General features: G+C 46.6%; 1 protein-coding gene across 1 annotated transcript; it reads right to left on the reverse strand.

Annotated features, from left to right (window-relative positions):
- Nucleotides 1–747: 747 nt before the first annotated feature.
- LRRC58 (leucine rich repeat containing 58) lies at nt 748–20,645 on the reverse strand. Its single transcript, XM_064143941.1, has 4 exons — nt 20,149–20,645; nt 9,359–9,487; nt 7,336–7,613; nt 748–5,854 (listed from the first exon to the last, which is right to left on the reverse strand). The coding sequence occupies exons 1-4, from the start codon at nt 20,643–20,645 to the stop codon at nt 5,646–5,648; spliced, it is 1,113 nt and encodes a 370-aa protein (XP_064000011.1). The 3' UTR covers nt 748–5,645.
- Nucleotides 20,646–21,944: the final 1,299 nt, after the last annotated feature.

The following is a 21,944-nucleotide window of genomic DNA, read 5'->3' on the forward strand; positions in this document are numbered from 1 at the left end:
TAATTACATAGGAAGCTGAACCACTTCTGAAACAGTTCCTGCTGAAGTTAGTATTGAGTAGTTCTTGTTTCCCACTGTCCCATTTTCCAATACACCACATTTCTTCACCAACAACTGGTGGTAATTGCACTGCAGGATCTGAAACATTTTGGCAATAGATCACAAAAACTCTTCAGGATGGAGGAGGAAACATGAGATTACAAAAGAAATGGGAACACACGAGCCAGTTAACATGATCAGAAAATTAACATTCAAAAAGTCATCTGCAGGTTTCAGGGTTAGTTTATAAAGAGGGAAGCAACTCAAGAACTTTCATAGGGTGTCCCTGCCCATGGCAGGGGGGTGGAACTAGATGATCCTTGTGGTCCCTTCCAACCCTGACTCAGTTTATGATTCTATATTGATTAAATATTCGCCAGGACACCACCTTCTCTGGGCTGTGTATTTAACCTTGCTCATGAGTTCCTTCTACCTTTTACACGGCGGAGGAAACTTCTGCAACATGATGCCAGAAGCAGAACAGTTTGGTTTGTAACACACATGTTGGTCTGCCACAAGTAGGCTCAAAAGCAACGCGATTCGGTGGCTCCTTCAGAAGTCTCACCTACTCTTGGTTTACTCAGCATATGTCAGATCTCATCTGTTTCCTGGCCATGAGGAACCCCATTTTTAACATTTCCAAGTCTACAAGGTTTCTACTTACAGCAATACCAGAACTGAGAAGTCAGCAAATAACAGACAGACAACTGCAGAAATAGAATTTTTGTTTAGTGTTTGAAATTTGTTTTACAGCTCATCATGAAATACTGTTAGAGATATTCATACAGTTGTAGCAAAATACAATTTTGAAAACATAAGGCACTTTGAGACTTCCAAAAACAAATGTTCATGGTAAAAAAACAAAAAAATCAGTGAGAGGAGCTGGATGAGAATCCCTCTCTGCTTTCAAATGTTCAGATCAGTAAAAGATCAATCCTCTAGTCAGACAGGTAAATGAAATAATCAATAGAAAAAGGTTTCCAAGATAAGAGTTATTGCTGTATTAGTGCATAGTCTGAAGCAGTCTGCTTGAAGTGTCTTCAGCTGGGGAGGGAGGGCACGGTGTGAATAAAGATGCATTAAAACTGTGCTTTGAACTGTGTAACAAAGACACATTGCAGGGATTAAGTCTCATTACTTACATCGGATTAAATTTCTTCCACCCATTATTACCAACCAGAGTAAGGAACCAAAAAAAAGGAGCTGTTTCTCCCCTCCCATTACAATTCAACACAAGATTTCGGACTTAAAATGACCAGGACAGAAGCCCATGAAAAAAAACAAACCAACAACTTCAGAGTATGTTTAAATATTAATTACTGACTTGCTCAAGTCTCACCTCTTACTAAAGAAAGAGAACCATAAAGAACTGGCAACTGTGTTGCTTCCAGTCAAATTGATATTTTGCTTCTTTTTAACATGACCCCACTGTTCATAGGAAGTACTTGCATTCAGAAAGGCACCAGCAGCTCTCCTTGGCAGAGAGATGGCTGGGCAGAAGATGAATGCAGGCAGGGCCCCTGGCACCGTGGGGAAGAGGCAATAAGCAATTTTGCTTCACACACTTGTGTCTTGGCTTTAAGAAATTTCAAACGCTGGACTTGCTGGGCTGCTGTAGCAACAAGGGGACCGATATCAAAACACTGACCCACTGTGGAGACACATGTGTAAGAACTGAAGCAAGCTAGTTAAAACTGACAAAACAAGTGATAATGCTGGCAAAACCAGCACTTCTCAAGGCCCCTAAGGAAGGGGGAGCAGGAATCAGTCTCTGCCATCCACCAGTGTATTAAGGTTATGTCTTACCCATTTCATTGCCCAGTACTTCCCTCCACTCTTGTTGGGGAACAACTGCTGCAAAACTTGATTCCTGTTAGACACTACCATACAAAACTGCATCCCTAGTCCTCTCAAATCCACCTCCAAGGAAAAAAAAACCCAAACCTAACCAACCATCCATCTCTTTTTCTTAGAAGTCCTTGATTGGTTTAAATTCTGAGTTAATTGAATTACACTTTAAAGCCCAGCAGCAAAAAGAAAACTTGGTAGCTATATTCAGGAGTTAAGAGGTGAGACATTTTATCAAGTGTAAAAATGCAGAGATGTTAACTGCACAAGCTGTCAAATTTTGGCCTGACTACAGTGAACAAACTGTGAAAAAAGATTAGCCTATTAGCCCTATCAGAATTGGGGCAGAAATGGGATGTCTGCTCAAGAAGGAACTTAAAGATCATACTGAATTAGAACCAGCCACCACTGGTCTTTACCTACAACACACAGAGGTGTCCTATGCAGACAGAAAACTGTAGCAAAACCCAACTTCAGTGATGTGAAAAGATTTATGACTTCAAGACAGTTGCTGCTGAAGGGAAGAAAGGAAGGTGAAAGGTACCTCATGGCCCTGAGCTCAAAAGATCTTGGGATCTCACTTTGTGTGGCTCACTTTCACTAGCAGAAGAGTCAAGGTCTACAGCATTTAATTGCTCACTGTCATTATACTAACAGCCAATTTACAACTGTGACTCTGCAGCCAACATACTCTGCAGCAGCATGACAATGTTCACTTGGGACAGGAAATAGCATCTGAAAGAGGAGATGAAGAACCAACTACAGGCCACTCACTGATCTTGATTTAACAGCATGTAGTCACTTTCTCTCAAAATGTTCAAGAAAAGCCTGGCTGAGACACTTAGTGCCATGGTCTAGTTGACTGGCTAGGGCTGGATGCTAGGTTGGAGTGGCTGATCTTGGAGGTCTCTTCCAACCTGGCTGATTCTATGAAAATCTGTAGGCTCTTCTTCCCAGGCAAACCTCCCAGAGTTTCCTAAAGTGACATCCTGTTGCTTTTGCATATCTTGGTTCCTTTTAAAATATACATTAAATATACACATACATATTTGGAAGGGAACAGAGCACATTTGGTTCCTTGTGAATCTGTGTGCGTGTGGAATCTTCTGTGATTAACAACAGACAGGGTGCTATTTTACAAACAGAATAGGTTTTTTTCTCCAATTCCAGTTCAGTCCGAAGGAAAGGAGGGAAATGAACAGTGGTGCCAAGGAAAGGCAAGTTCAGCCTGCACACTGAAACAGACTGGGAGATACAAAACTTCACAGACCATGTTCTTTAGGTCACATTAAAGAAAAAACAACACATATTCTAATTAGAAAAAAACCCAAATCACTAAAGCTAGTTCCAAAGAGTAGAATTATCAAAGTGCTTTAACATATAAGTGTCAAATATAATTAAAAAGGACAGAGGTGCTAGATGATTTCAACTAGGCACGTGTATTTTTCTGAATGCAGGAGAGAGGAACACAGGCTTTTATTTTCTCCCACAGGTCCAAAGTGAGCTAAGAACAGTTTTTTCTTGTTCATTCAAGCTTCTTAGCACAATGAATTTGCTCTGCTCATGCGTTTGAAGGCACGGCTGGGTTTTCTCTATCTGAAATTGCATCAAAAGGACTGTCTGCCATGAAATATTAACAAAGGGGTAGCTCTCACCGAGTAAAACACACAACAGCCCCATAAAGACTTATAGATACCCGTCAAACTCTAATACTAATTTTCATAAGCAATTTAGTCTTTAAAATTCTGAGCTATTTTCTGCAGCTTTCCTTTAAACACAGTTCAAGATGACTGAATGTCAACAGGAGCCAGCAGTGTGCACTTGCAGCACGAAGGGCCAACCAGATCCTGGGACTGCATCAGGAGAAGTGTGGCCAGCAGGGTGAGGGAGGTGATTCTCCTCCTCTACTCCACTCTGCTGAGACCCCACTTGCAGTACTGCATCCAGTTCTGGAGCCCCCATTACAAGAAGGATGTGGAGATGCTGGTGCGTGTCCAGAGAAGGGACACGAGGATGCTCAGAGGGCTGGAGCAGCTCTGCCATGAGGAAAGACTGAAAGAGTTGGGGCTGTTCAGTCTGGAGAAGAGGAGGCTCCCAGGTGACCCTCTTGTGGCCCTCCAGTATCTGAAAGGGGCCTATAAAAAAGCTGGGGAAGGACTTTGCAGGATATCAGGGAGTGACAGGACTAGGGGGAATGGAGCAAATCTGGAGATGGGTAGGTTCAGACTGGATGTGAGGAGGAAGTTGCTGAGCATGAGAGTGGCAAGAGCCTGGAATGGGTTGCCCAGGGAGGTGGTTGAGGCCCCGTGCCTGGAGGTGTTTAAGGCCAATCTGGATGAGGTTGTGGTCAGCCTGCTCTAGGGTAGGGTGTCCCTGGGCATGGCAGGGGGGTTGGAACTGGATGATCCTTGTGGTCCCTTCCAACCTTGACCGATTCTATGAATGTGTTATTTGAACAAACCAACAGGCTGCCAAGGCTATTATACCAAGAGCAAGTGCAAACAAATAAATAAGGAAGAGGTTTCAAAATGACCTCATGCAAGATGCTCAATGTGCCTCAGCCTTCCTACCAGCTTTTCCTCTCAATGCAACAAATGAGAGAAAAAAACCCAGCCAACCTCATTCTCCATGACATTTCTCTCACTACTTCTAATTCATTAAGCTACTGCCTACTTTGAGTAAAATGACCTTAAAAGACAGAAAGTAGCTCTGTATCCAGCACAACAGAGCTAGCTGCAGCAGGGGGCATGGTCATTTAGAAACAAGAAATGTCAACCGAGACCTTTCCTGCAATTCAGAGAGATATAAAAGCAGATTTGCTCCAATAATCTGAGATTCACAAAAACCCACATAACACAGAGCACTCCCATGGTCTAGTTGATTGGACAGGGCTGGGTGATAGGTTGGACTGGATGATCTTGGAGGTCTCTTCCAACCTGGTTGATTCTATGATCTGCTCCTTTGCACTGGCCACAAATTTGAAGCAATACCTAATCTCAGTAGACTAACTTGTTTTCTGAAGGCACCATAAAGACAGAAAAGCTTCTTGTAATGGGAAAAGGGAGTTAATATAGCAAACAATAAGAAACACTAAGAGCAGCTTGGTATAACAAGGGAGGAAAAAAAAACCCATGGCTCAGTTCTACAGTGGCTGCAACACCTGTAACACCACAGCAACCTCTAGGCAGAGGAACTTTGGAAAAAATTTACTCCTGAATAGAAAAGAAAAAAACACCCAACAAACCTTAGCTCTCTCTTTTTTCTTTTTAGTAGATGGATGTAAAAATCTGTAACTGAAATCAGAAATAGCAAAAAAAAATCAAAAGGCTATATTATAAACACTGGGCTCCACACACGCTCCCGTGGCATCCTTAGCCTGTTCTAGATTTGCCATAGTGTTAACAGACCTGGACAGCCTCCTTTTGCTCTGCAGAGTAACTGAAGCCCAGTGAAGTGTCAGATATATTTAAACCCATCTCAGTGAGAACAAATTCTCCCCACCCTTTACAAAGGCAGAAAGAAGCCTCCTGAGCAGGAGTTCCTAACAACCTGGGCAGTTGTTTCTAACAAGTCTAGACACGCTACAGGGCAGGATGCTACCAAGTTAGTTCTCCCAAGTAGCACTGCACCAAGCAAGTCTACATTTGCTAAGATGTTCTGCCCCTTTTGTGGAATTTAGGACAGTTTCTTGTGAACCCTTCATGCTTCACTGTTCCATTATTGCTTTACAGATAAGTTTTCTTTCCCATCCTCCCCTGTTATCCCAGGAGGACTTTCTGCATCCTGCGAGCAGCAACGCTGGCTTCATCCTCAGAGTCAGACTCACTCTGGGAAGTGGAGCTCTGGGAGGCAGAGCTGCAGGGAGAGGAGCACTCTGGGGAGCACAGGTAGTGCATGAGCGGGAGGCGATACTTCCCACAGAAGTCAACAAACTTGATTTGCCTGACGCAGCTGTCGAAGTAGACACCTGTCAGGGCAGAGGGAACAGTAACAACACATGAGACTCTGCACAGAGAAAGGTGTAAGCTCTGATAGTTGCTGCAAATGCCTCAAACTAGGATTTAACTGACACAACACTGGACATAGGCGGACAACAGGAAACTAGAGGAAGAGAAGGAAACCTATAAGGTCTATAGGAAACTTATAGAAGGGTGAAATATCTTCACTTAGTGAAAAAAACAACAATCTACCAACAATCAAACCCACCAAACAAACTGTACTTGGTAGGTGATTCAGAACAGCACACTACATAAAAAGATACAAGGGAGCTACTTCCAAAGAATCTGCCCATTTCTTCTAACCATTAGGGAGAAATCTCAGGCTGGCAACTCACAAACTTCTTAAATGTCAAATTAATTCATCCACTTTGTTTTCAAACTTGTAAAACCTCTTCTACCAGCCAGCAAGAATGCATTTGCAAATAGACCTTCATAGCTCTACTTTTCTTCTGCTTGAGTGAAGTGACCATGCTGAGTTTGGATGCTACTATTCCCTGGCAACAGTATTGCTGTAACACACAATTACATTCCCTTCCTGTCACAGCAAGTGATTTTAGACACTGACATTTTCAGAAGTTTCCAGTGGTGTTTTAAGTCCTGGCTGGTATGGAATAAGCTTTTCTCCTGCAGTGCTACAGCAACAGCTGCAGCACTGTGCTGGTTTACAAGTGAAAATGAGCAAAATCAATCCACTGCTATGCAAAGCTCTTAAAAAAAGGGAAATGTTTCTTTCCCTTCCAACACAAGTTCCAATTCTGTCTTTGCTCACAGAGCGTGCTTTGAATACTGCCCTGTAAGAAGATTACAGCCTGCATGATGACCACAGGGTAGATAGTAATTAATGACTTTTCCACCCCCCCCTTAATTTTCTAAAGGCTAAACATGCAGATCACTTGCTCTGGATATAGCATAAGCATTGAGCCAAATTAAGGCCAAGCACTCCAGGCTTTACTACAAAGTCCTCTTCTTCCAGGAACTACATGCTAGTGGTCCCAAGCAAGAGGTAAACAAGTTGCTCTTGGTAAATGCCCGGCACTACAGCCTCTCTCCTCTTTTCCATCCAGAAATAAAGCTCGCCGTGTAGCAAGAGTGCTTGCAAAAGTTGTCCTTCTCATTACTTAGCCCGAGTCATTTCAGGGCAGATGCATCGGAAACTTCAGACCATAAAAGCATACTGGAATGCTGGGATGAGCTGCAAAGGCTTTAACAGAAATGCTGTCTTACACTCCCATGCAAATACAGCAAACCGGCACTGCAACTCTGAACATAATTCCTAAGTGAACAAGGTTCTTCAAAGACAGCTCTGCGGGAGACCTGGAGCCAGTGACATACACCTTGAATTTGGGTGTAACAACCTATCTAACCTGAGCTACTAAAGCCACGACAAGTCAAAGGGAAAGAAAACCCACCAGGTAAAAAGGAAGCAGCACAGCAGTGAAGGTGAACTTACCCCCACATTTAGGATTGGGACAGTTGCTGGCCAAGCTCAGGTACCGGACAAGATTCTCTGGGAGATCGCTGGGAGCGTAGGCAACATTGCGAGTTTTAATCGTGCGCCCAGCCAGTTCCAGCAGGCTTGGGGGGTTGTATGTCAGGTCACGGACAAAACGAACCACCAGTGGGTTCCCACGTAAGCTCAGCTCTTCTAGATGAACCAGGTTAAGGATCTCTCGAGGAAGGTAAGTCAGCAGGTTATTGTGCAGGCTAAGGGAACGCAGGGAATGCAGCCTGAGGATGGAGATGGAAACCGAGTCAAGATGTGCAAACAAGATCATTCCATGACTGCATCCCACACACCTGTGTTACTCTCCTCTCTCCCAGCAATTTCTTTTTCTCTAGACTTTTCTTCCTTTAAAACTACAAATTCATGCTAAAAGATCTGCTTTTACTCCAGAACACACAGTGCCCTGGAAAACTTGGCTCAGATCTTAACTTAAAAGTCTTAACTATGCTGCTGTCCCTTTTAGTACTGCTTCCCTCCCAAGCCCCCAGAAAAGGTAGCACAGAACAAAACTATACAACCAGAGTGCTTTTGGGGAGATAATGCCTCCTTGTATGCATCAAGAATGGGCCCATGCAATATTCTGAACAAGTTACCTGCTTTCCCTCATGCATTAAAGATGACTGCTGGAGGGCAGACAGCCCTGGAAAACCCCATGTTTTCATTGCTAGAGGCTGCAACACCTTGTGCCGTGGTACTACCAGATCGCAAAAGCTAAGCAAGGTCAGGTGGGGCTGGCACAGGTGGCAAGCAGGTTTTTGGCTTTTTGGAGCATCACGTAGTCAGCACTAGTGAGGCCACACATTGGGTATGGGGTTCAGTTTTGGGGATCTCATTACAAGACAGACATTGAGGTGCTGGAACAGATTCAGAGAAGGGCAACAAAACTGGAGAGAGGGATCTGGAGAACAGGTCTTGTGAGGAGCAGCTGAGGGAACTCGGGTTGTTTAGTCTGCAAAAAAGGAGGCTGAGGGAAGATCTTCTTGCCCTCTAGAACTACCTGAAAGAAGGCTGGAGCCAGGTGCGGGGTCAGTATCTTACCAGGAACAAGTGAAAGGAGGAAAGGGAATGGCCTCAAGGGCCGGTTTAGGTTGGCTATTAGAAGAAAATTCCTCACTGAAAGGTTTCTCAAACAGAGGAACAGGTTCCTTAGGGAGGTGGTTGAATCCCCATGCCTGGGTAGAGTTCAAAAGATGCAGAGATGTGGTGCTAAAGGACACTGTTTAGCACCAGACCTGATAGCTAAACAATAGTTGGTCTCACTGATCTTAAAAGTCTTTTCCAACCAAAACAATTCTATGATTCTATCAAGGAGACATTCTATCTTAGGAAGAACTAAGCAGTGCTCCAGTACAGTGTCCAGGGATGCTCTCAAACTAGCGCAATTTACAAGACAACAGCACATTGTACATCAATAATAATTTCATTACACCATCAAATCCCAGTTCAGAAACCTCTGTGCCATCACTGAATTGCTTTTGGGGTTACAGGTACACACCTGAATTCTTTATATTGCACCTTAGGCTACCTGTACAGAGTATGAAGTGTCCTCTCTCCCCATTATGAAACAGAGCTGTGCTGTAGTAATGAACACTAAAATAGACTGAAATCCTAGAATAAGCAATGGCATGAGGGGACCACAAGCAATAGCACAACAAAAAAGCTCACCCAGTGTTTCTGTGTGCAAAACAAAACAGACCGTCACTAAGATTATGGCAGGACTTTTCAGGACTTTCTATTAATTCACCTTCAAGTGTGTACTTGGTGATTTCCCCCGCCCCATAACCCTTTGATTGAGTTTTCCATGTTATATATGCATGGTCTGCTGCAGTGCACCATGCTGAGGATCTCATTTGAGTCCAGCCACATTAAAAAAGTGAAGGACAGATAGGTCCTCACAGGTACTTTTATCCACACACCTGAAGTTCAAAGAGTTAATTACAGCTGGTGGATGATGACAGTAAATACTCACTGTGCCAGCTGAGGTGGAATGCTCTGGATCTTGTTGTCACACAGAACTAGATAGCTAAGAGAAGGTAGGTTTGCTAATTCAGGTGGAATTGAAGTAATGAAATTCCCTCCAAGGTATAGAAACTCTAAACTGAAAAAGAGAAAGCACTACATTATTTCATTAAGGTCATCTCCAGTTTCATTTAACACCACATCCTCTTCTGTATTTCTTGAAGAAAACTTACAGACGACAACGTATGAGATACTTTGCTGAGGGGCAAAAAGCCAAGTTACACATCAAAATTACAAGAGAGCTGCTGTTTCACAACTTTGATATTTACTTCCATCCCCCTACAGCCACCATTACATCTGTAGCATAAGCACTAGTTTGCTCTTTATGGTATAACCCAAGCCCAGTGGCAAACTGCAACCTTTCAGCAGAAGTCAGAGGTAGCCAGTCCTGCTTTGTGACAAGTCACATGCCAACAAAACCATAACTGCAACAGCACAGAGTGCAAAGTCACACAAGTACATGCATGCAATTTCTCTGATTGATTTCAGTACACTGAAGTCCTAGAGCCTCAGAAGAGGAGCTAGGCTTATCTGCTGTTTGAGTCTAAATAAAAAGCACTGGATGTCCTGCAAAAACTCAGCTGATGTGAGACAGGAATAAAGGCCCTAGATCCCTTCACCTAGATGAGACAGTCAGTGTTTGCTGTGCAATCTTGCCCTTCTACGATGAAAAAATGGCAAAAATGGCAAGGACTTTTCTTTGACATAACAGCTTCAAGTCCCCATTTCACAATCAGTTTCCCTCCTCTGTTCTCAGATACTGTCTGGAAGAAGAGCAAAGGCTCAGTTTTGATACTTCTGCTTGGGAAGACACCATTGCTAATCACAGTCCCGACAACACTCTTTCTGTGCCTAAAAATGGGTGAATCCCAGAGTCCTGTATGCAGGTGCTGGGTAAGCATCTCTGGCACATACTCAGGTTAGTTGCCTAATGACAGTACACATTGCCCCCCTCTGACTCATACAATAATAAAATGCTTTAGGTCACAAGGAATCCTCAAAGGTCGTCTATTCCAATCCCTCTGTAGTCAATAAGGACATCTTCAACCAGACCAGCATTCCCTGCAGGTCAGGAAAAAGAAGATGTTCAGGATTCATCAGCCTTCAGAACAACTTACAACCTCCTTGGAATAGGAGACACCTTCACTTCATGCCAGCAATTGAGAAAGGCTGCAGATACAACTGGCAAAGAAAACACATGACCGCACCACTCAAGGAACATGGTGGTCAACCTACCCATCTGAACCCTGCAGTTGTGCTACAGCATGTGTGGAATTCTAGAAAAGCTTCTGCCTGAGGCTTCCCCTGGGACAGAGAAGAGAATAATGGTAAGAGACTGTTTCTGTTCAGTTCCTGAAAGAAGCCTGAACCCCAAAAATCTGACAAGAAGATCTGCTTGGGCTACTGGGGCCACTAGCTCAGTACTATTTAATAGTGAATAGCAAAATGACAGACTTCTGCAACACACCAGGAGATATACTCACTGCTTAGCTTTCCCTGATTTGCTCCTTTTTGGAGTGTATCAGAGGCAAGCTTCAAAAAGTGGGCACAACATTAAGCCTTAGACTGAATATGACTATATCATAGAAATCATAGAATCAACTAGGCTCCAAGATCATCCAGTTCAACCTAGCACCCAGCCCTACCCAGTCAACTAGACCATGTCACTAAGTGCCTCAGCCAGGCTTTGCTTCAACACCTACAGGGATGGCAACTCCACCACTTCCCTGGGCAGCCCATTCCAATGGCAAATCACTCTCTCTGTGAAGAACTTCCTCCTAACATCCAGCCTTGACCTCCCCTGGCACAACTTGAGACTGTGTCCCCTTGCTGGTTCCCTGGGAGAAGAGACCAAGAAACCTCCCCTTCAGGTAGTTTTAGACAGCAATGAGGTCACCCCTGAGCCACTTGCTTCAGCTGAGAGATCAAGGGGCACAGCACATTTGGAGGTTATTCTGGACACACAGAAAAAAAATCCCACACCACCAAAACCCCCCACTGTTCAAAAGTAGCCTATCATTTTACATGGACAGCCTGCAGGCAAGGAGCTGGACAGTGACCACGTCGAGGAAAGATTATCTTTAATTAAAATTTGATCCACTAACAAAGATCTGAGTTTTAACCAAAGTTCCTCCTTCAACCTCCATTGTTTCACAAAGTGGATTTGGGCTGCTTGGCTTTCATGAGGGATTTAAGAAATCGTATGATCAGCAGTTAAGACATATTTCTCCACGCTGCTGCTGGAGCCCTCACAGAAAGCTATTGGGCAAGGGAATTCTAGAAATGTGCATTTCAATGTTTAAACCAGGTTGACATGGGTACAAGTTTCCACTTACTAGGAAAAGTGAATAATTAACTCCTCACCTTCTATGTTTGAAGGCAACAATGCCCACAAAGTACAAAACTGCATACTACCAAGGAAGGGGATGAGGGGTGCAAAATACTGTACCCAGTTCTGGAGCCTCCATTACAAGAAGGATGTGGAGATGCTGGAGCATGTCCAGAGAAAGGCCATGAGGACGACCAAAGGGCAGGAGCAGCTCTGCTATGAGGACAGACTGAAAGAGTTGGGGCTGTTCAGTCTGCAGAAGAGGAGGCTCCCAGGTGATGATCTTGTAGCCTTTCAGTATCTGAAGGGGGCCTACAAAAAAGCTGGGGAGGGACTTTTTAGGCTCTCAGGGAGTGACAGGACTAGAAGAAATGGAGCAAAGCTGGAGGTGAGTAGGTTTAGAGTGGAGGTGAGGAGGAAGTTTTTCAGCATGAGAGTGGTGAGAGCCCGGAATGGGTTGCCCAGAGAGGTGGTTGAGACCCCACATCCCTGGAGGTGTTTTAAGGCCAGGCTGGATGAGGCTGTGGGGAGCCTGCTCTATGGTAGGGTTTCTCTGCCCATGTCAGGGATGTTGGAACTAGATGATCCTTGTGGTCCCTTCCAACCTTGACTGATTCTATGATTCTAAAATGCACAGCAAAAAAAATGTGGGTTTGGTATTAATTTCAAGGTGTGAAATGCCTTCAAGATGTTTCAAGAGTAGCTTACTGCACAAACAAAACATTCAAAACCACTGCCCACAAACTACTTTTGGCTTTCAAACTGGTCCTCTCTAAATTCTGTGTAAAATAACACTCATTTATACTATTTAGGATGTAAAGTCCCAATATCAAACTGTCTCCAACTAAAAATCCACCAAGTAAGAGAAGTCCTCCAGGAGCAACAAAGAGTTTCTTAAAAATTGGTTTATTTTCACCCATCTTCTGAACCACTTTCCTGAGGTCAGTAGGCTAAGATATGGAGATCTCTTCCAACATGGTTGATTCTATGTTGTGCTAAGCTTGTACCTAGGGGCCAAGGGAATGCTGGCTCTCGAGCTGTCCTCCTTACGGAGCAGTTTGCTGCTTGGTAAGATGAGCAAGAGCACTGCTGAGCTATGCTGTCCTCGCAGAAGAGCCTGTACGAAGGTAATACACAACATTTATCAGTTTTTCAGAGAAGGGCCATAGCAGAGACAGGGCTGAGCTCAGGGAGTAATTCTAACCTTTCACATCAAGACTTGTTTTTTTCTGACAAATCATTAATCTGTGTAGTCATTGGGAGCAGCCAGCTAAGGTCTCATGCATTACTGTGTACACAGAGGGAGAGCTGGCAATTTTTTTGTACTTTCCAAAGTCACTCCTGTAACTTGGTAAAGTCAGAGAGGCACCAGCCTCAAATGAACATAAGCTCAGTTCCTGTATTTCACAGAAACACAGAATTTCTTAGATTGGAAAAGGCCTTCAAGATCATGGAGTCCAATCATTAGTTTCACACTGACAAGTCCTTGACCAAAGCAAATCCCTCATCACAACATCTCATCACTATGAATTACTATGGTGGGAAAGGACCACCAGGATCATCCAGTCCAACCTTCATCCCAGCATCCTTCATCACTAGACCATAGCCTCCAGTGCCACATTCACTCTCATTTTAAACACCTCCAGGGATGGTGACTCCACCACCTCCCTGGGCAGCCTGTCCCAGTGCCTGACCACCCACTCAGTAAAGAACTTCCTCCTAACATCCAACATAAACCTCCCCTGATGCAACTTGAGGCCATTTCCTCTTGTCCTATCATTAGCAATTGCGGAGAAGTGACCAGCGCCAGCCTCACTACAACCTCCTTTTAGGTAGCTGTAGAGGGCAATAAGGTCGCTCTCAGCCTAAACAACCCCAGCTCCCTCAACACTCCTCATAGGTCATGTTTTCCAGACCTCTCCCCAGCCTCATTGCCCTTCTCTGCACCCGCTCCAGCACGTCACCCTGCAGCTATTAAAATTATGTACTTCCAACCTGTACAGACTTTGGCCAAACAAGTTTCAAGAGAGGACAGACACTAAAAAAAAAATCCAGCTCAACAAAACCTGAAAAAAAAAAATCTCATTTGACAGAGTAACAAATGGGGGGAGGGTGTTGGGGGTGGGGGTGTGTGATGCTTTCTCTCTTGCCTTTCAGAAATGCATACAGATAATCTAATGAAAAGCCAGAGTCTCTTTCAGCCTCACATCCAGCAGGCCCCTTGTTCAGCACAGGCAGCATTAATTGCTCCAAGCTGTAGCCAGCATAGCAGGGCCAACTGTGTGTCACTCCTCTCCAGCAGCAGGTTTCTTCACACTACCAGGCTGTAGCATGGTTGTGCCAATCCTTTTACACATGGGAAAGGAGTGAGGAAATACTCAAATAACTACAAATCGATGCAGTTGGTGGCAGTGAAATTTAACTCAAACCAGAATGTACAGTGCCTTAGTATGCTATGTCCTTGAGGTTTCCAGGCCATTACGTAGCACAAAACAAATCATCACTGTGTCCAGCTCTGGGCTCCTCAATTCAAGAGAGATGTTGAGGTACTGGAACATGTCCAGAGAAGGGTGATGAAGCTGGTGAGGGTCTGGAACACAGCGCTGTGAGGAGAAGCTGAGGGAGCTGGGGGTGTGCAGCCTGGAGGAGGCTCAGGGGTGACCTCATTGCTGTCTCCAACTACCTGAAGGGAGGCTGTAGACAGGTGGGGGTTGGTCTCTTCTGCCAGACAACCAGCAAGAGAACAAGGAGACACAGTCTCGAGTTCTGCCAGGGGAGGTCTAGGCTGGATGTTAGGAGGAAGTTGTTGGCAGAGAGAGTGATTGGCATTGGAATGGGCTGCCCAGGGAGGTGGTGGAGTCACCATCCCTGGAGGTGTTCAAGAAAGGTCTAGATGAGGCACTTAGTGCCATGGCCTAGTTGATTGGCTAGGGCTGGGAGATAGGTTGGACTGGATGGTCTTGGAGATCTCTTCCAACCTGGCTGATTCTATGAAATCATAAAGCCCCAAAACAGTAAGAGGAGCCCACTCTGAGCACTAGAAGTATTTGTGATGCCCTATCAATTACCATTATGCTTTCACTGTCATGTTTCAAGGGGAGAATGGCTTCTGGCATAGCAAATACCAGAATTTTCAATCCACCCTGTTTAAATTTTATCCAGAGAAGCATCTGGGTAAACAGCTGACATCAAACAGATGCATCCTAAATAAGCAATCTGAAAAGGAACTACAGAGTCTGAAACAGCTCCAAGTCCTTTTAAGATAAAACTTTCTAACAAGAAATTTCCAGGGCATTTTTGAGGCTCATGCAAGGGAGGAATTTGAAAGCAGCCCACAATACACTCCTGTTAACCCTGTTCTACAATTTGCTAATTCCTGAGAGAACTGCAACAGCCTTTGCCGACACGCAAATTTAAGATCAAACAGTCGTCTGAAAAGTATTTGCAAATCGTTTGAAGAGGGGAAGAAAAAGGCAGGCAGCAGGCACATTTCCTAATGCTCTATCTTTATCAAAGCTTCACTGGGTGTTTTTCCCACACTGTAGCAGCCCTTCTGATGCTTATGCTTGTCTAACATGCTTAATAGTACCCACAAATAAAAGCAAATACTACGGGTTTTGCTGCATCTAAGCCTTTACATAAAACTTGGGTGAATCGAGTTAGGCATTTGAGGCCTTTGATCCCAGCCCTTGCACAACTGGGTTTTACTAGAGGAATCCAAGCAAGAAGGAAAAGGAGCACACATGGCAAAAGCCTGTAAAGAGCCTGTAACTTTTCCAAGCTTTGTACTGCTGTTCCTGGTGCTCTGCCAAGTGCCAGAGTACTCACTGGAAGAATAGGACTAAACTTGAAATTCACATCAATTGCATCTCACTAAGATCTTGATATTTTTTCCCTTTACAGGACACTCTGAAGACACAGAATCATAGAATTCATTTCCCCAAACATGCATGCCGACAGGAGCAATCCATGCAACCTTAAGCCAAAAGCCACAGCTGGACAGCGAAGATCAGAAACGTGTTTTGCCAGACACACCAAACAAATTATGTCCAGAATGGGCACAAGTGTCTGATCTGGAAAACAGGTCTTCTGAGGAGCAGCTGAGGGAACTGGGGCTGTTTAGTCTGGACAAAAGGAAGCTAAGGGGAGACCTTCTGTCTCTTTACAACTGCCTGAAAGGAGGTTGGAGGAGAAGAAAGGGCCTCAATTGCCCCAGGGGAGGTTTAGGTTAAATGTTAGAACAAAATTCTTCACTGAAAGGGTTCTCAAACGTTGGAATAGGCTCTCCGGGGAGGTGATCCTATCCCCATCCCTGGAGATGTTTTAAAAGAGGCAGAGATGTGGTGCTGAGGGACACAGCTCAGCACCAGCCTTGGCAGAGTTAGGTAACAGAGGGATTTGACGATCTTAGAGGCCTTTTCCAATCAAAACAGTTCTATGATTCTAGGACCACATTTCTAGCTCACCAGCATTAATACACATTGCCCCTTAGCACGTTCCTTGCTGGATCAGCACAGAAAGGAAACACACAACCAACACATATTCCTGTTCTAGAGCTGCTGTGGGCTGGGAACCCAGTATGAGTGACTGACCATACCACCTCGCACTAAAAACACAACAAGGGCAATGCTGAAGGGAAAACTGCAGGGAAAAAAAAACAACAAAAAACCAAAACCAACACATCTACTTATGCTAAGCTTGTCTTTTATCTGTCAACAAATGGGAAGGCAATGCAAAGAGAGCTGTTCTTACCCACCTAGTGCATGTTCTGCTCCAAATCCAGAGCAACAGCCAATGCTGCAATTCAGGTGGTGTATTATATTAACACTGCTAGCTGAAAGTAACCGTGGGCGACAGCTGAAAGTACCTGTGGGTGATGGGCATACAGAATGAGCTGGCACAGCCTCAATATGATTCAGAGCCCTCTGCAGGGCCCACTCTTACCTCAGAAACCTAAGGGGCTCTTCCAAGCCACCACAAGCACTTAGAGTGGCATTAGGAGAAAGGAACACTGCATCTTCCTAAAGGAAAACATGAAGCAAAGACTATTCATCCCTGGTGCCAGTATGCTATCTATGATCAGCTGCTATGACCAGAGCAATCATGACGATGCACTTATGAAGCTGTATGAAGGAAGCTTCAAGCATCAGGACATCTATAGTTGGAATTTCTACACTGGTCTTGAAGGATAATCAGGTGAAATGCACTCACTTTTTGTGCAAGATCTTGCACTGCACAGAGATTTGTGTGGGCAAGGATAGGGCAGATAGCTGAAGCTGGAAGGACTACGACAAGACAGCAACAGGTCTGTCATCACTAGGATGATGTTAAGGAAATTTCTACAAAGTGTCTGACTCCAGCTCGCTGCAGTTGTAGATTTACTGTCTTCACATGAGTAACAACACACAGTACCTGTCTCTTATTCCAGGGTCTTTGCATCTGTAGTTGTCCAACTTCAGCAGATCAGACCCATCAGCTTTCTCTTATTTCACCTTTAACAATCACATAGACTTAGACTCCTTACCTGCTGTATTCTCGGCCTGCACTAAAACTGTTGTGCTACCTCTTCAAAAAACAAACAGGTAACTATGGGTTGTAGAGCAAAGACTAAGGCTCAGTTATCAAAAATGTCTTTAAAAAGATCTTAAGAGAGTTCAGGTATTTCCTGGAAACAAAAGAAACATTTCTAGATCTCTGCAACTCTGCTCAGCTGTATAACCAATGACTGGGGCAAATGGGGAAGCTGCTAAGGTTGACCAGGTACGAACCACTGGCTGCAGGAACTCTGGTACCAGAAGGAGGAGCACATCCTGTGAAAGTGCTGCCAGCATTTCTCTGTGGTCTGACAGCACAAGACATGAGAACTGTTTCTTTTATGTGAAGCTGGAAAAGGGCTCTAAGTCTTCGCTTGCGAGCAGCAGCAAGACAGACACTTGCAACTTGAGCTGCGATGTAACCAGAAGACCAAATACCTACACCAGACCCCATCTGCCAGCCCACCCAGAGTTCAGAAATGAAGGTGTTCCTGTGTTGCCCTACCACAACAACTAGCTCTATCTTGTGCTCAGGCTCGTTTTACTCCAACACTGTGCACTTAACGCTGCCAACACCTCTCCTGTTAGCAGGCAGGAAGGTCTGGCAATAGTTCCTCTCCAGTATGTCTTTTGACAAGGGTGTCAGGTCACTGGTTATTTGGCTCCTAGTGAGCAGATTCAGGATTCTCTCTGGAAGAACATTAGATTATATTTTCTCCAAACTCTGGCAAGCAAGTGTGCCGCACCCTTTTGTTGCTTGAGCAGTCTCAGATACAGAAGCCACTAATGGCAAGGTGGTAAAGAAGCTGACAATCCTGGTGGAGCATGTATTCACTATCTTGAGCTAAAGTTCAATTGTATAACAGTGACACATTAGAAGAGGTTCAACGAGTTGACAGTGATTACACATGTGGAAGACACAAGCTGGGTCTAGTCTAGTTTTGTTACTTGACACACCACTTTGCAATGATAAACACACAGTTCAGTAGCCTCATCCACATCTGCCCTCTCAGAATTGTCATTCCAGGGATTGAGCATCACCATCCTAAGAAAAGCTGCATAAGAGAATAAACAAGAGCCCTGCCTCATGGCAGGCCAGAGGAACAAAGCAGAGGATCCATGCAGCAGCAGTTCGACAGTGGTGCAGCACAAAGCACAGAACTCAGCCCACTGGGGCACCCCATACAGTGCCACGCAGCCTGGTACCTTCCCAGGATCAGTTAGCAGCATAGTAAAAACCACAGCTAAGGTTTGCTTTCTTGGGGGCAGGATGAGAAAGAGAGAGAGAGAAACCACAAACACAGATTGAAGAGCATGTAAGCAGCAGAAGGGAACCTCTGTCTCAGAGATAAGCACAATAATGCCCCAACTACATCCTGAATATAACCAGACATATAATGGAGGCAACGTGTATCACCTCCTACACACACTTGCATGCCTACACTGGCCTACTCTCCTGTGAAGTTGCCACTGGCCTCAATTACTTCATTATCCCTAAAGCAACTGCTCCTGAATGGAAAGCTAAGGTTTCTCCTCCTAAAGGCAGTCCCATCCCTGGAAGCATGTGAACTACGCTAAGGAGGACACGGGCATGCTCTAGCACTCAAAACGTCTCAAAGCATCTTTCAGACTTAGCTTAACCCAGAATTGCTCTAGATCCTCAACAGGTGCATGTTGCGCCATCTGGGCAAAAGCTGCACACCCATTTTCAGCTCTGGTACCTCCAACCTAGGGCCACAGGAGACTGTGCCCCACATACCACACACACTGTGCTTCTGCTGGATGCAGCTCTGTTGAGCCATTAGGGTGAATCCAGCTACTTAGGGTCAAGATTGCTAGAATTTGCATAACAGAGGCTGCCTCTAGCAAGTTCCTTCGAAAAGAGCTGGAGTGAAGCAAGTTCAGATCCAAGGTCTTAGCACAGAACCACAGAGGGCTAGTCTGCGGCTTGAGAAACCAGCAGAACACAGTGAAATGCCTGCATGTAACACGTGAAAGAACATGGACTAAAGCATGCCCAGGAGGATGCAGGCTTCAAAACTACCTATCCCAGGTCACTGCAGGCAATCAATACCCAGTCTTACCCAAGATGCGTTGTCACTTCTCCAATCCCACCCCATCAGTGTTCCTAGCTGCTGTGGTGTTCCTAGGTGCTGTATCAGCCATAAGTTTCTATGTGGTTTAATCCAGCTCCAGAGCCACCTGCATCCAGCACCACTGCACCAGAGCACAGCACAGGGTTCTACGCTTCAGAATGCTTGTCAGCTGATCCACCAGCTCTTCATAAGCTGTATGGACAAGAAGGTAAAAAGCCCCCAGTCCTGTCAGCAAGCACTCTGATGAGACTGGAGTTGTATCAGATCTTATTGTTTGTGTAACACAACCAGACCCATATTCCTCTGTGCAGTTCATCATGCAGCCAAGTAGCTGCATGACACCAGGGGTTTATTCTCCTCATGCCACAGCGTGCCTTCAGCATGCCAACGCTCACACCAACCACACTGTCATCGGAAGGGCCTCCCCTGCACCAAGGCAGCCCAAGGACCGAGAAATTCTAAACAAGTTGCCCGTTTGGTGAATGCAGGAGGCTTATAGTCCACCTGAAGGGTAGCTTCAAGTTTCAGCACCTCAGCAGTAGCAATGCTTCTTTACAAACGCCTGAGGCCGGAAAAAACTTACTCCCCAAGCAGGAGAGACATAAACATGCTGCTCTGCAGTGCGTCGCTTCTCGGCTAGAAAATCTGGCTGGGCTTGCCTGGCAGCCACTGGGGCTTTTCTCTTCTCCGTTCCCCACCCTGGGGGCAAAGGCCCAGCCCCAAAGGCGCGCAGGGCCTATCCCACCCGGCGGGCTCATCCCGCCCGGCGCCCAGCCCTCACCTGCAGAGCTCCTGGATGTCGGGCGGGATGCTGTGGAGGCGGTTTCCACCGAGGCTGAGGCTCCGCAGCCCATGTAGCCCAAAGAGGGAGGGTGGCATCTCGAGGAAGCGGTTCCCGCTGAGGTTGAGGACGCGTAGGGAGCGGCCGAGCGCGGCCTGCCCCAGACCCTTGGGCAGCGAACCGGGCCCGCCGAGCCGGTTATTCTTAGCTAGAAGCGTGTGGAGATGTGGTAAGGCCAGCAACTCCGCACCCAGCTCCGCCAGCCCCGTCCCGCTCACGTCCAGCACCTCTAGAGCCGGGAACCACTGCGACAGCCCCGCGGGCAAAGGGCCTGACAGCCGCCGCGGCGACAGCACCAACCGCCGCGTCTCCGCGCTGCGCCGCGCCGCCAGCTCCGCCGCCAGCTCCGCCGTTTCCTCGCCCTCCTCCGGGCCGCGCCGCGGTGGCTCTGCCTCCAGCTCCTGGGCCGCGCCGCCCGCTGCTGCCGCCGCCGCCATCGCGCTGGCACCCACAAACGCCGCCGCGCCGCCGCTCGTGCGTCATCCCGGGGGCTCCCGCGCCCCGCCCCGCTCCGCCCCGTCCCGTCCCGCCCCGCCCCGCCCCGTCCCGTCCCGCCCCGCCCCGTCCCGCCCCGCCCCGCCCCGCTCCGCAGGCTGAATGCCCGCACCGCCCCCTCCGCGCGCCCGGTGGCGGCCCCGCGGTCGCGTGCTTGCTCCCGGGCTCGCCGCCCAGCCGCTAGGGGAGGGCGGCCGGTGGAGGCGGGGCGAGCGCTCTTCATGCAGGCTGCGGGGCTCCCGAGGGCTGCGGCGGCCAGAGCGCCAGCTCCGCCCGAGCCCCGGAACGAGCATAGGCGGAAAGCGCGGAGGCGGAAGAGAAGGGGGTGGCTGGGGCACAGAGGGCAGGGTGTGTTCCGCCCAGCGCAGCTGAGGGGGTGTCTCGGCTGCTCTGTCGCCTCGACACTGGGAATGCAGTGTGAGAGGGAATGATAGCAAGCAGTGTATAAGCATTTGACCTTCATTCCCGCAGCTTCAGGATGCCTCCCACGGGGGAGGAAAGAGTGGGATATCTGGCTAAGGGGAAAAACAAGGTCTGGTGTATGGAAAAGACTGGGCTGTACTCACCTAGGTTATTCTAATGTGTGGGTGTGTGATCTGTGTTCAGTACTATAAAAACAAGGTCACAACCAACAGTAAACATCTCCGGTGGGATTCACATTGAATCGTGTGGAGTCTGTGTTGTCTCTCCGGCATTGCGGGACCCTCGGGTCATAGTTACAGCCCCCTCCGGCAGGTCTGGCCAGCCGTGCTACTGGAGAACAGCCTGGGTGCCTCTGATGGGGTCTGGATATGGCACCTACTCCTTGCAAAGGGTTGTACACGGAGCTCGCCAGAGTCAGGCCACACTACGGCTCTGGAGCCCTCTGGATGAAAAAAATAAGATTCTTTCCATGTTTTTTGCTCATCCTCAGGCGCTACGTGGCCTGCCTGTGCTCCAAGGCCTGTCTTTTGTGGCTGCTGGAGACAGGGTCCGGCCTTTGGTCTTGGGATTAGCCAGTGTTTTGTCCAGAGGCTGTCAGCTTTGGGCCCTGCAGACCTGCTGCTGGTGAGGTATCAAAGCTGAAGTGCCTCCACATAAGTATCTTGACATATCTCCTTGTTGGAATGTGAAAAGGTAACTTTTAAGGGAGGGGTGACACCTGGATGTGTTCCTGTATGATACATTCTAGGTGATGCTGCTCTAGCAGAGAGGTTGGACTAGATGATCTTCAGAGGTCTCTTCCAACCTCGAGTCAGTCA

Source organism: Pogoniulus pusillus, chromosome 5 (genome assembly GCF_015220805.1).
Source record: "Pogoniulus pusillus isolate bPogPus1 chromosome 5, bPogPus1.pri, whole genome shotgun sequence".
Lineage (NCBI taxonomy): Eukaryota > Metazoa > Chordata > Aves > Piciformes > Lybiidae > Pogoniulus > Pogoniulus pusillus.

What these genes read in the sequence shown, in the direction of transcription:
- LRRC58 (XM_064143941.1), bottom strand. Translation starts at nt 20,645, where the DNA reads ATGGCGGCGGCGGCAGCAGCGGGCGGCGCGGCCCAGGAGCTGGAGGCA. An exon ending in GACATCCAGGAGCTCTGCAG is followed by an intron (nt 9,488 to 20,148) that starts GTGAGGGCTGGG and finishes TCTCTTTTTCAG; the next exon opens with TTTAGAGTTTCTATACCTTG. An exon ending in ATTCCACCTCAGCTGGCACA is followed by an intron (nt 7,614 to 9,358) that starts GTGAGTATTTAC and finishes CTCCATCCTCAG; the next exon opens with GCTGCATTCCCTGCGTTCCC.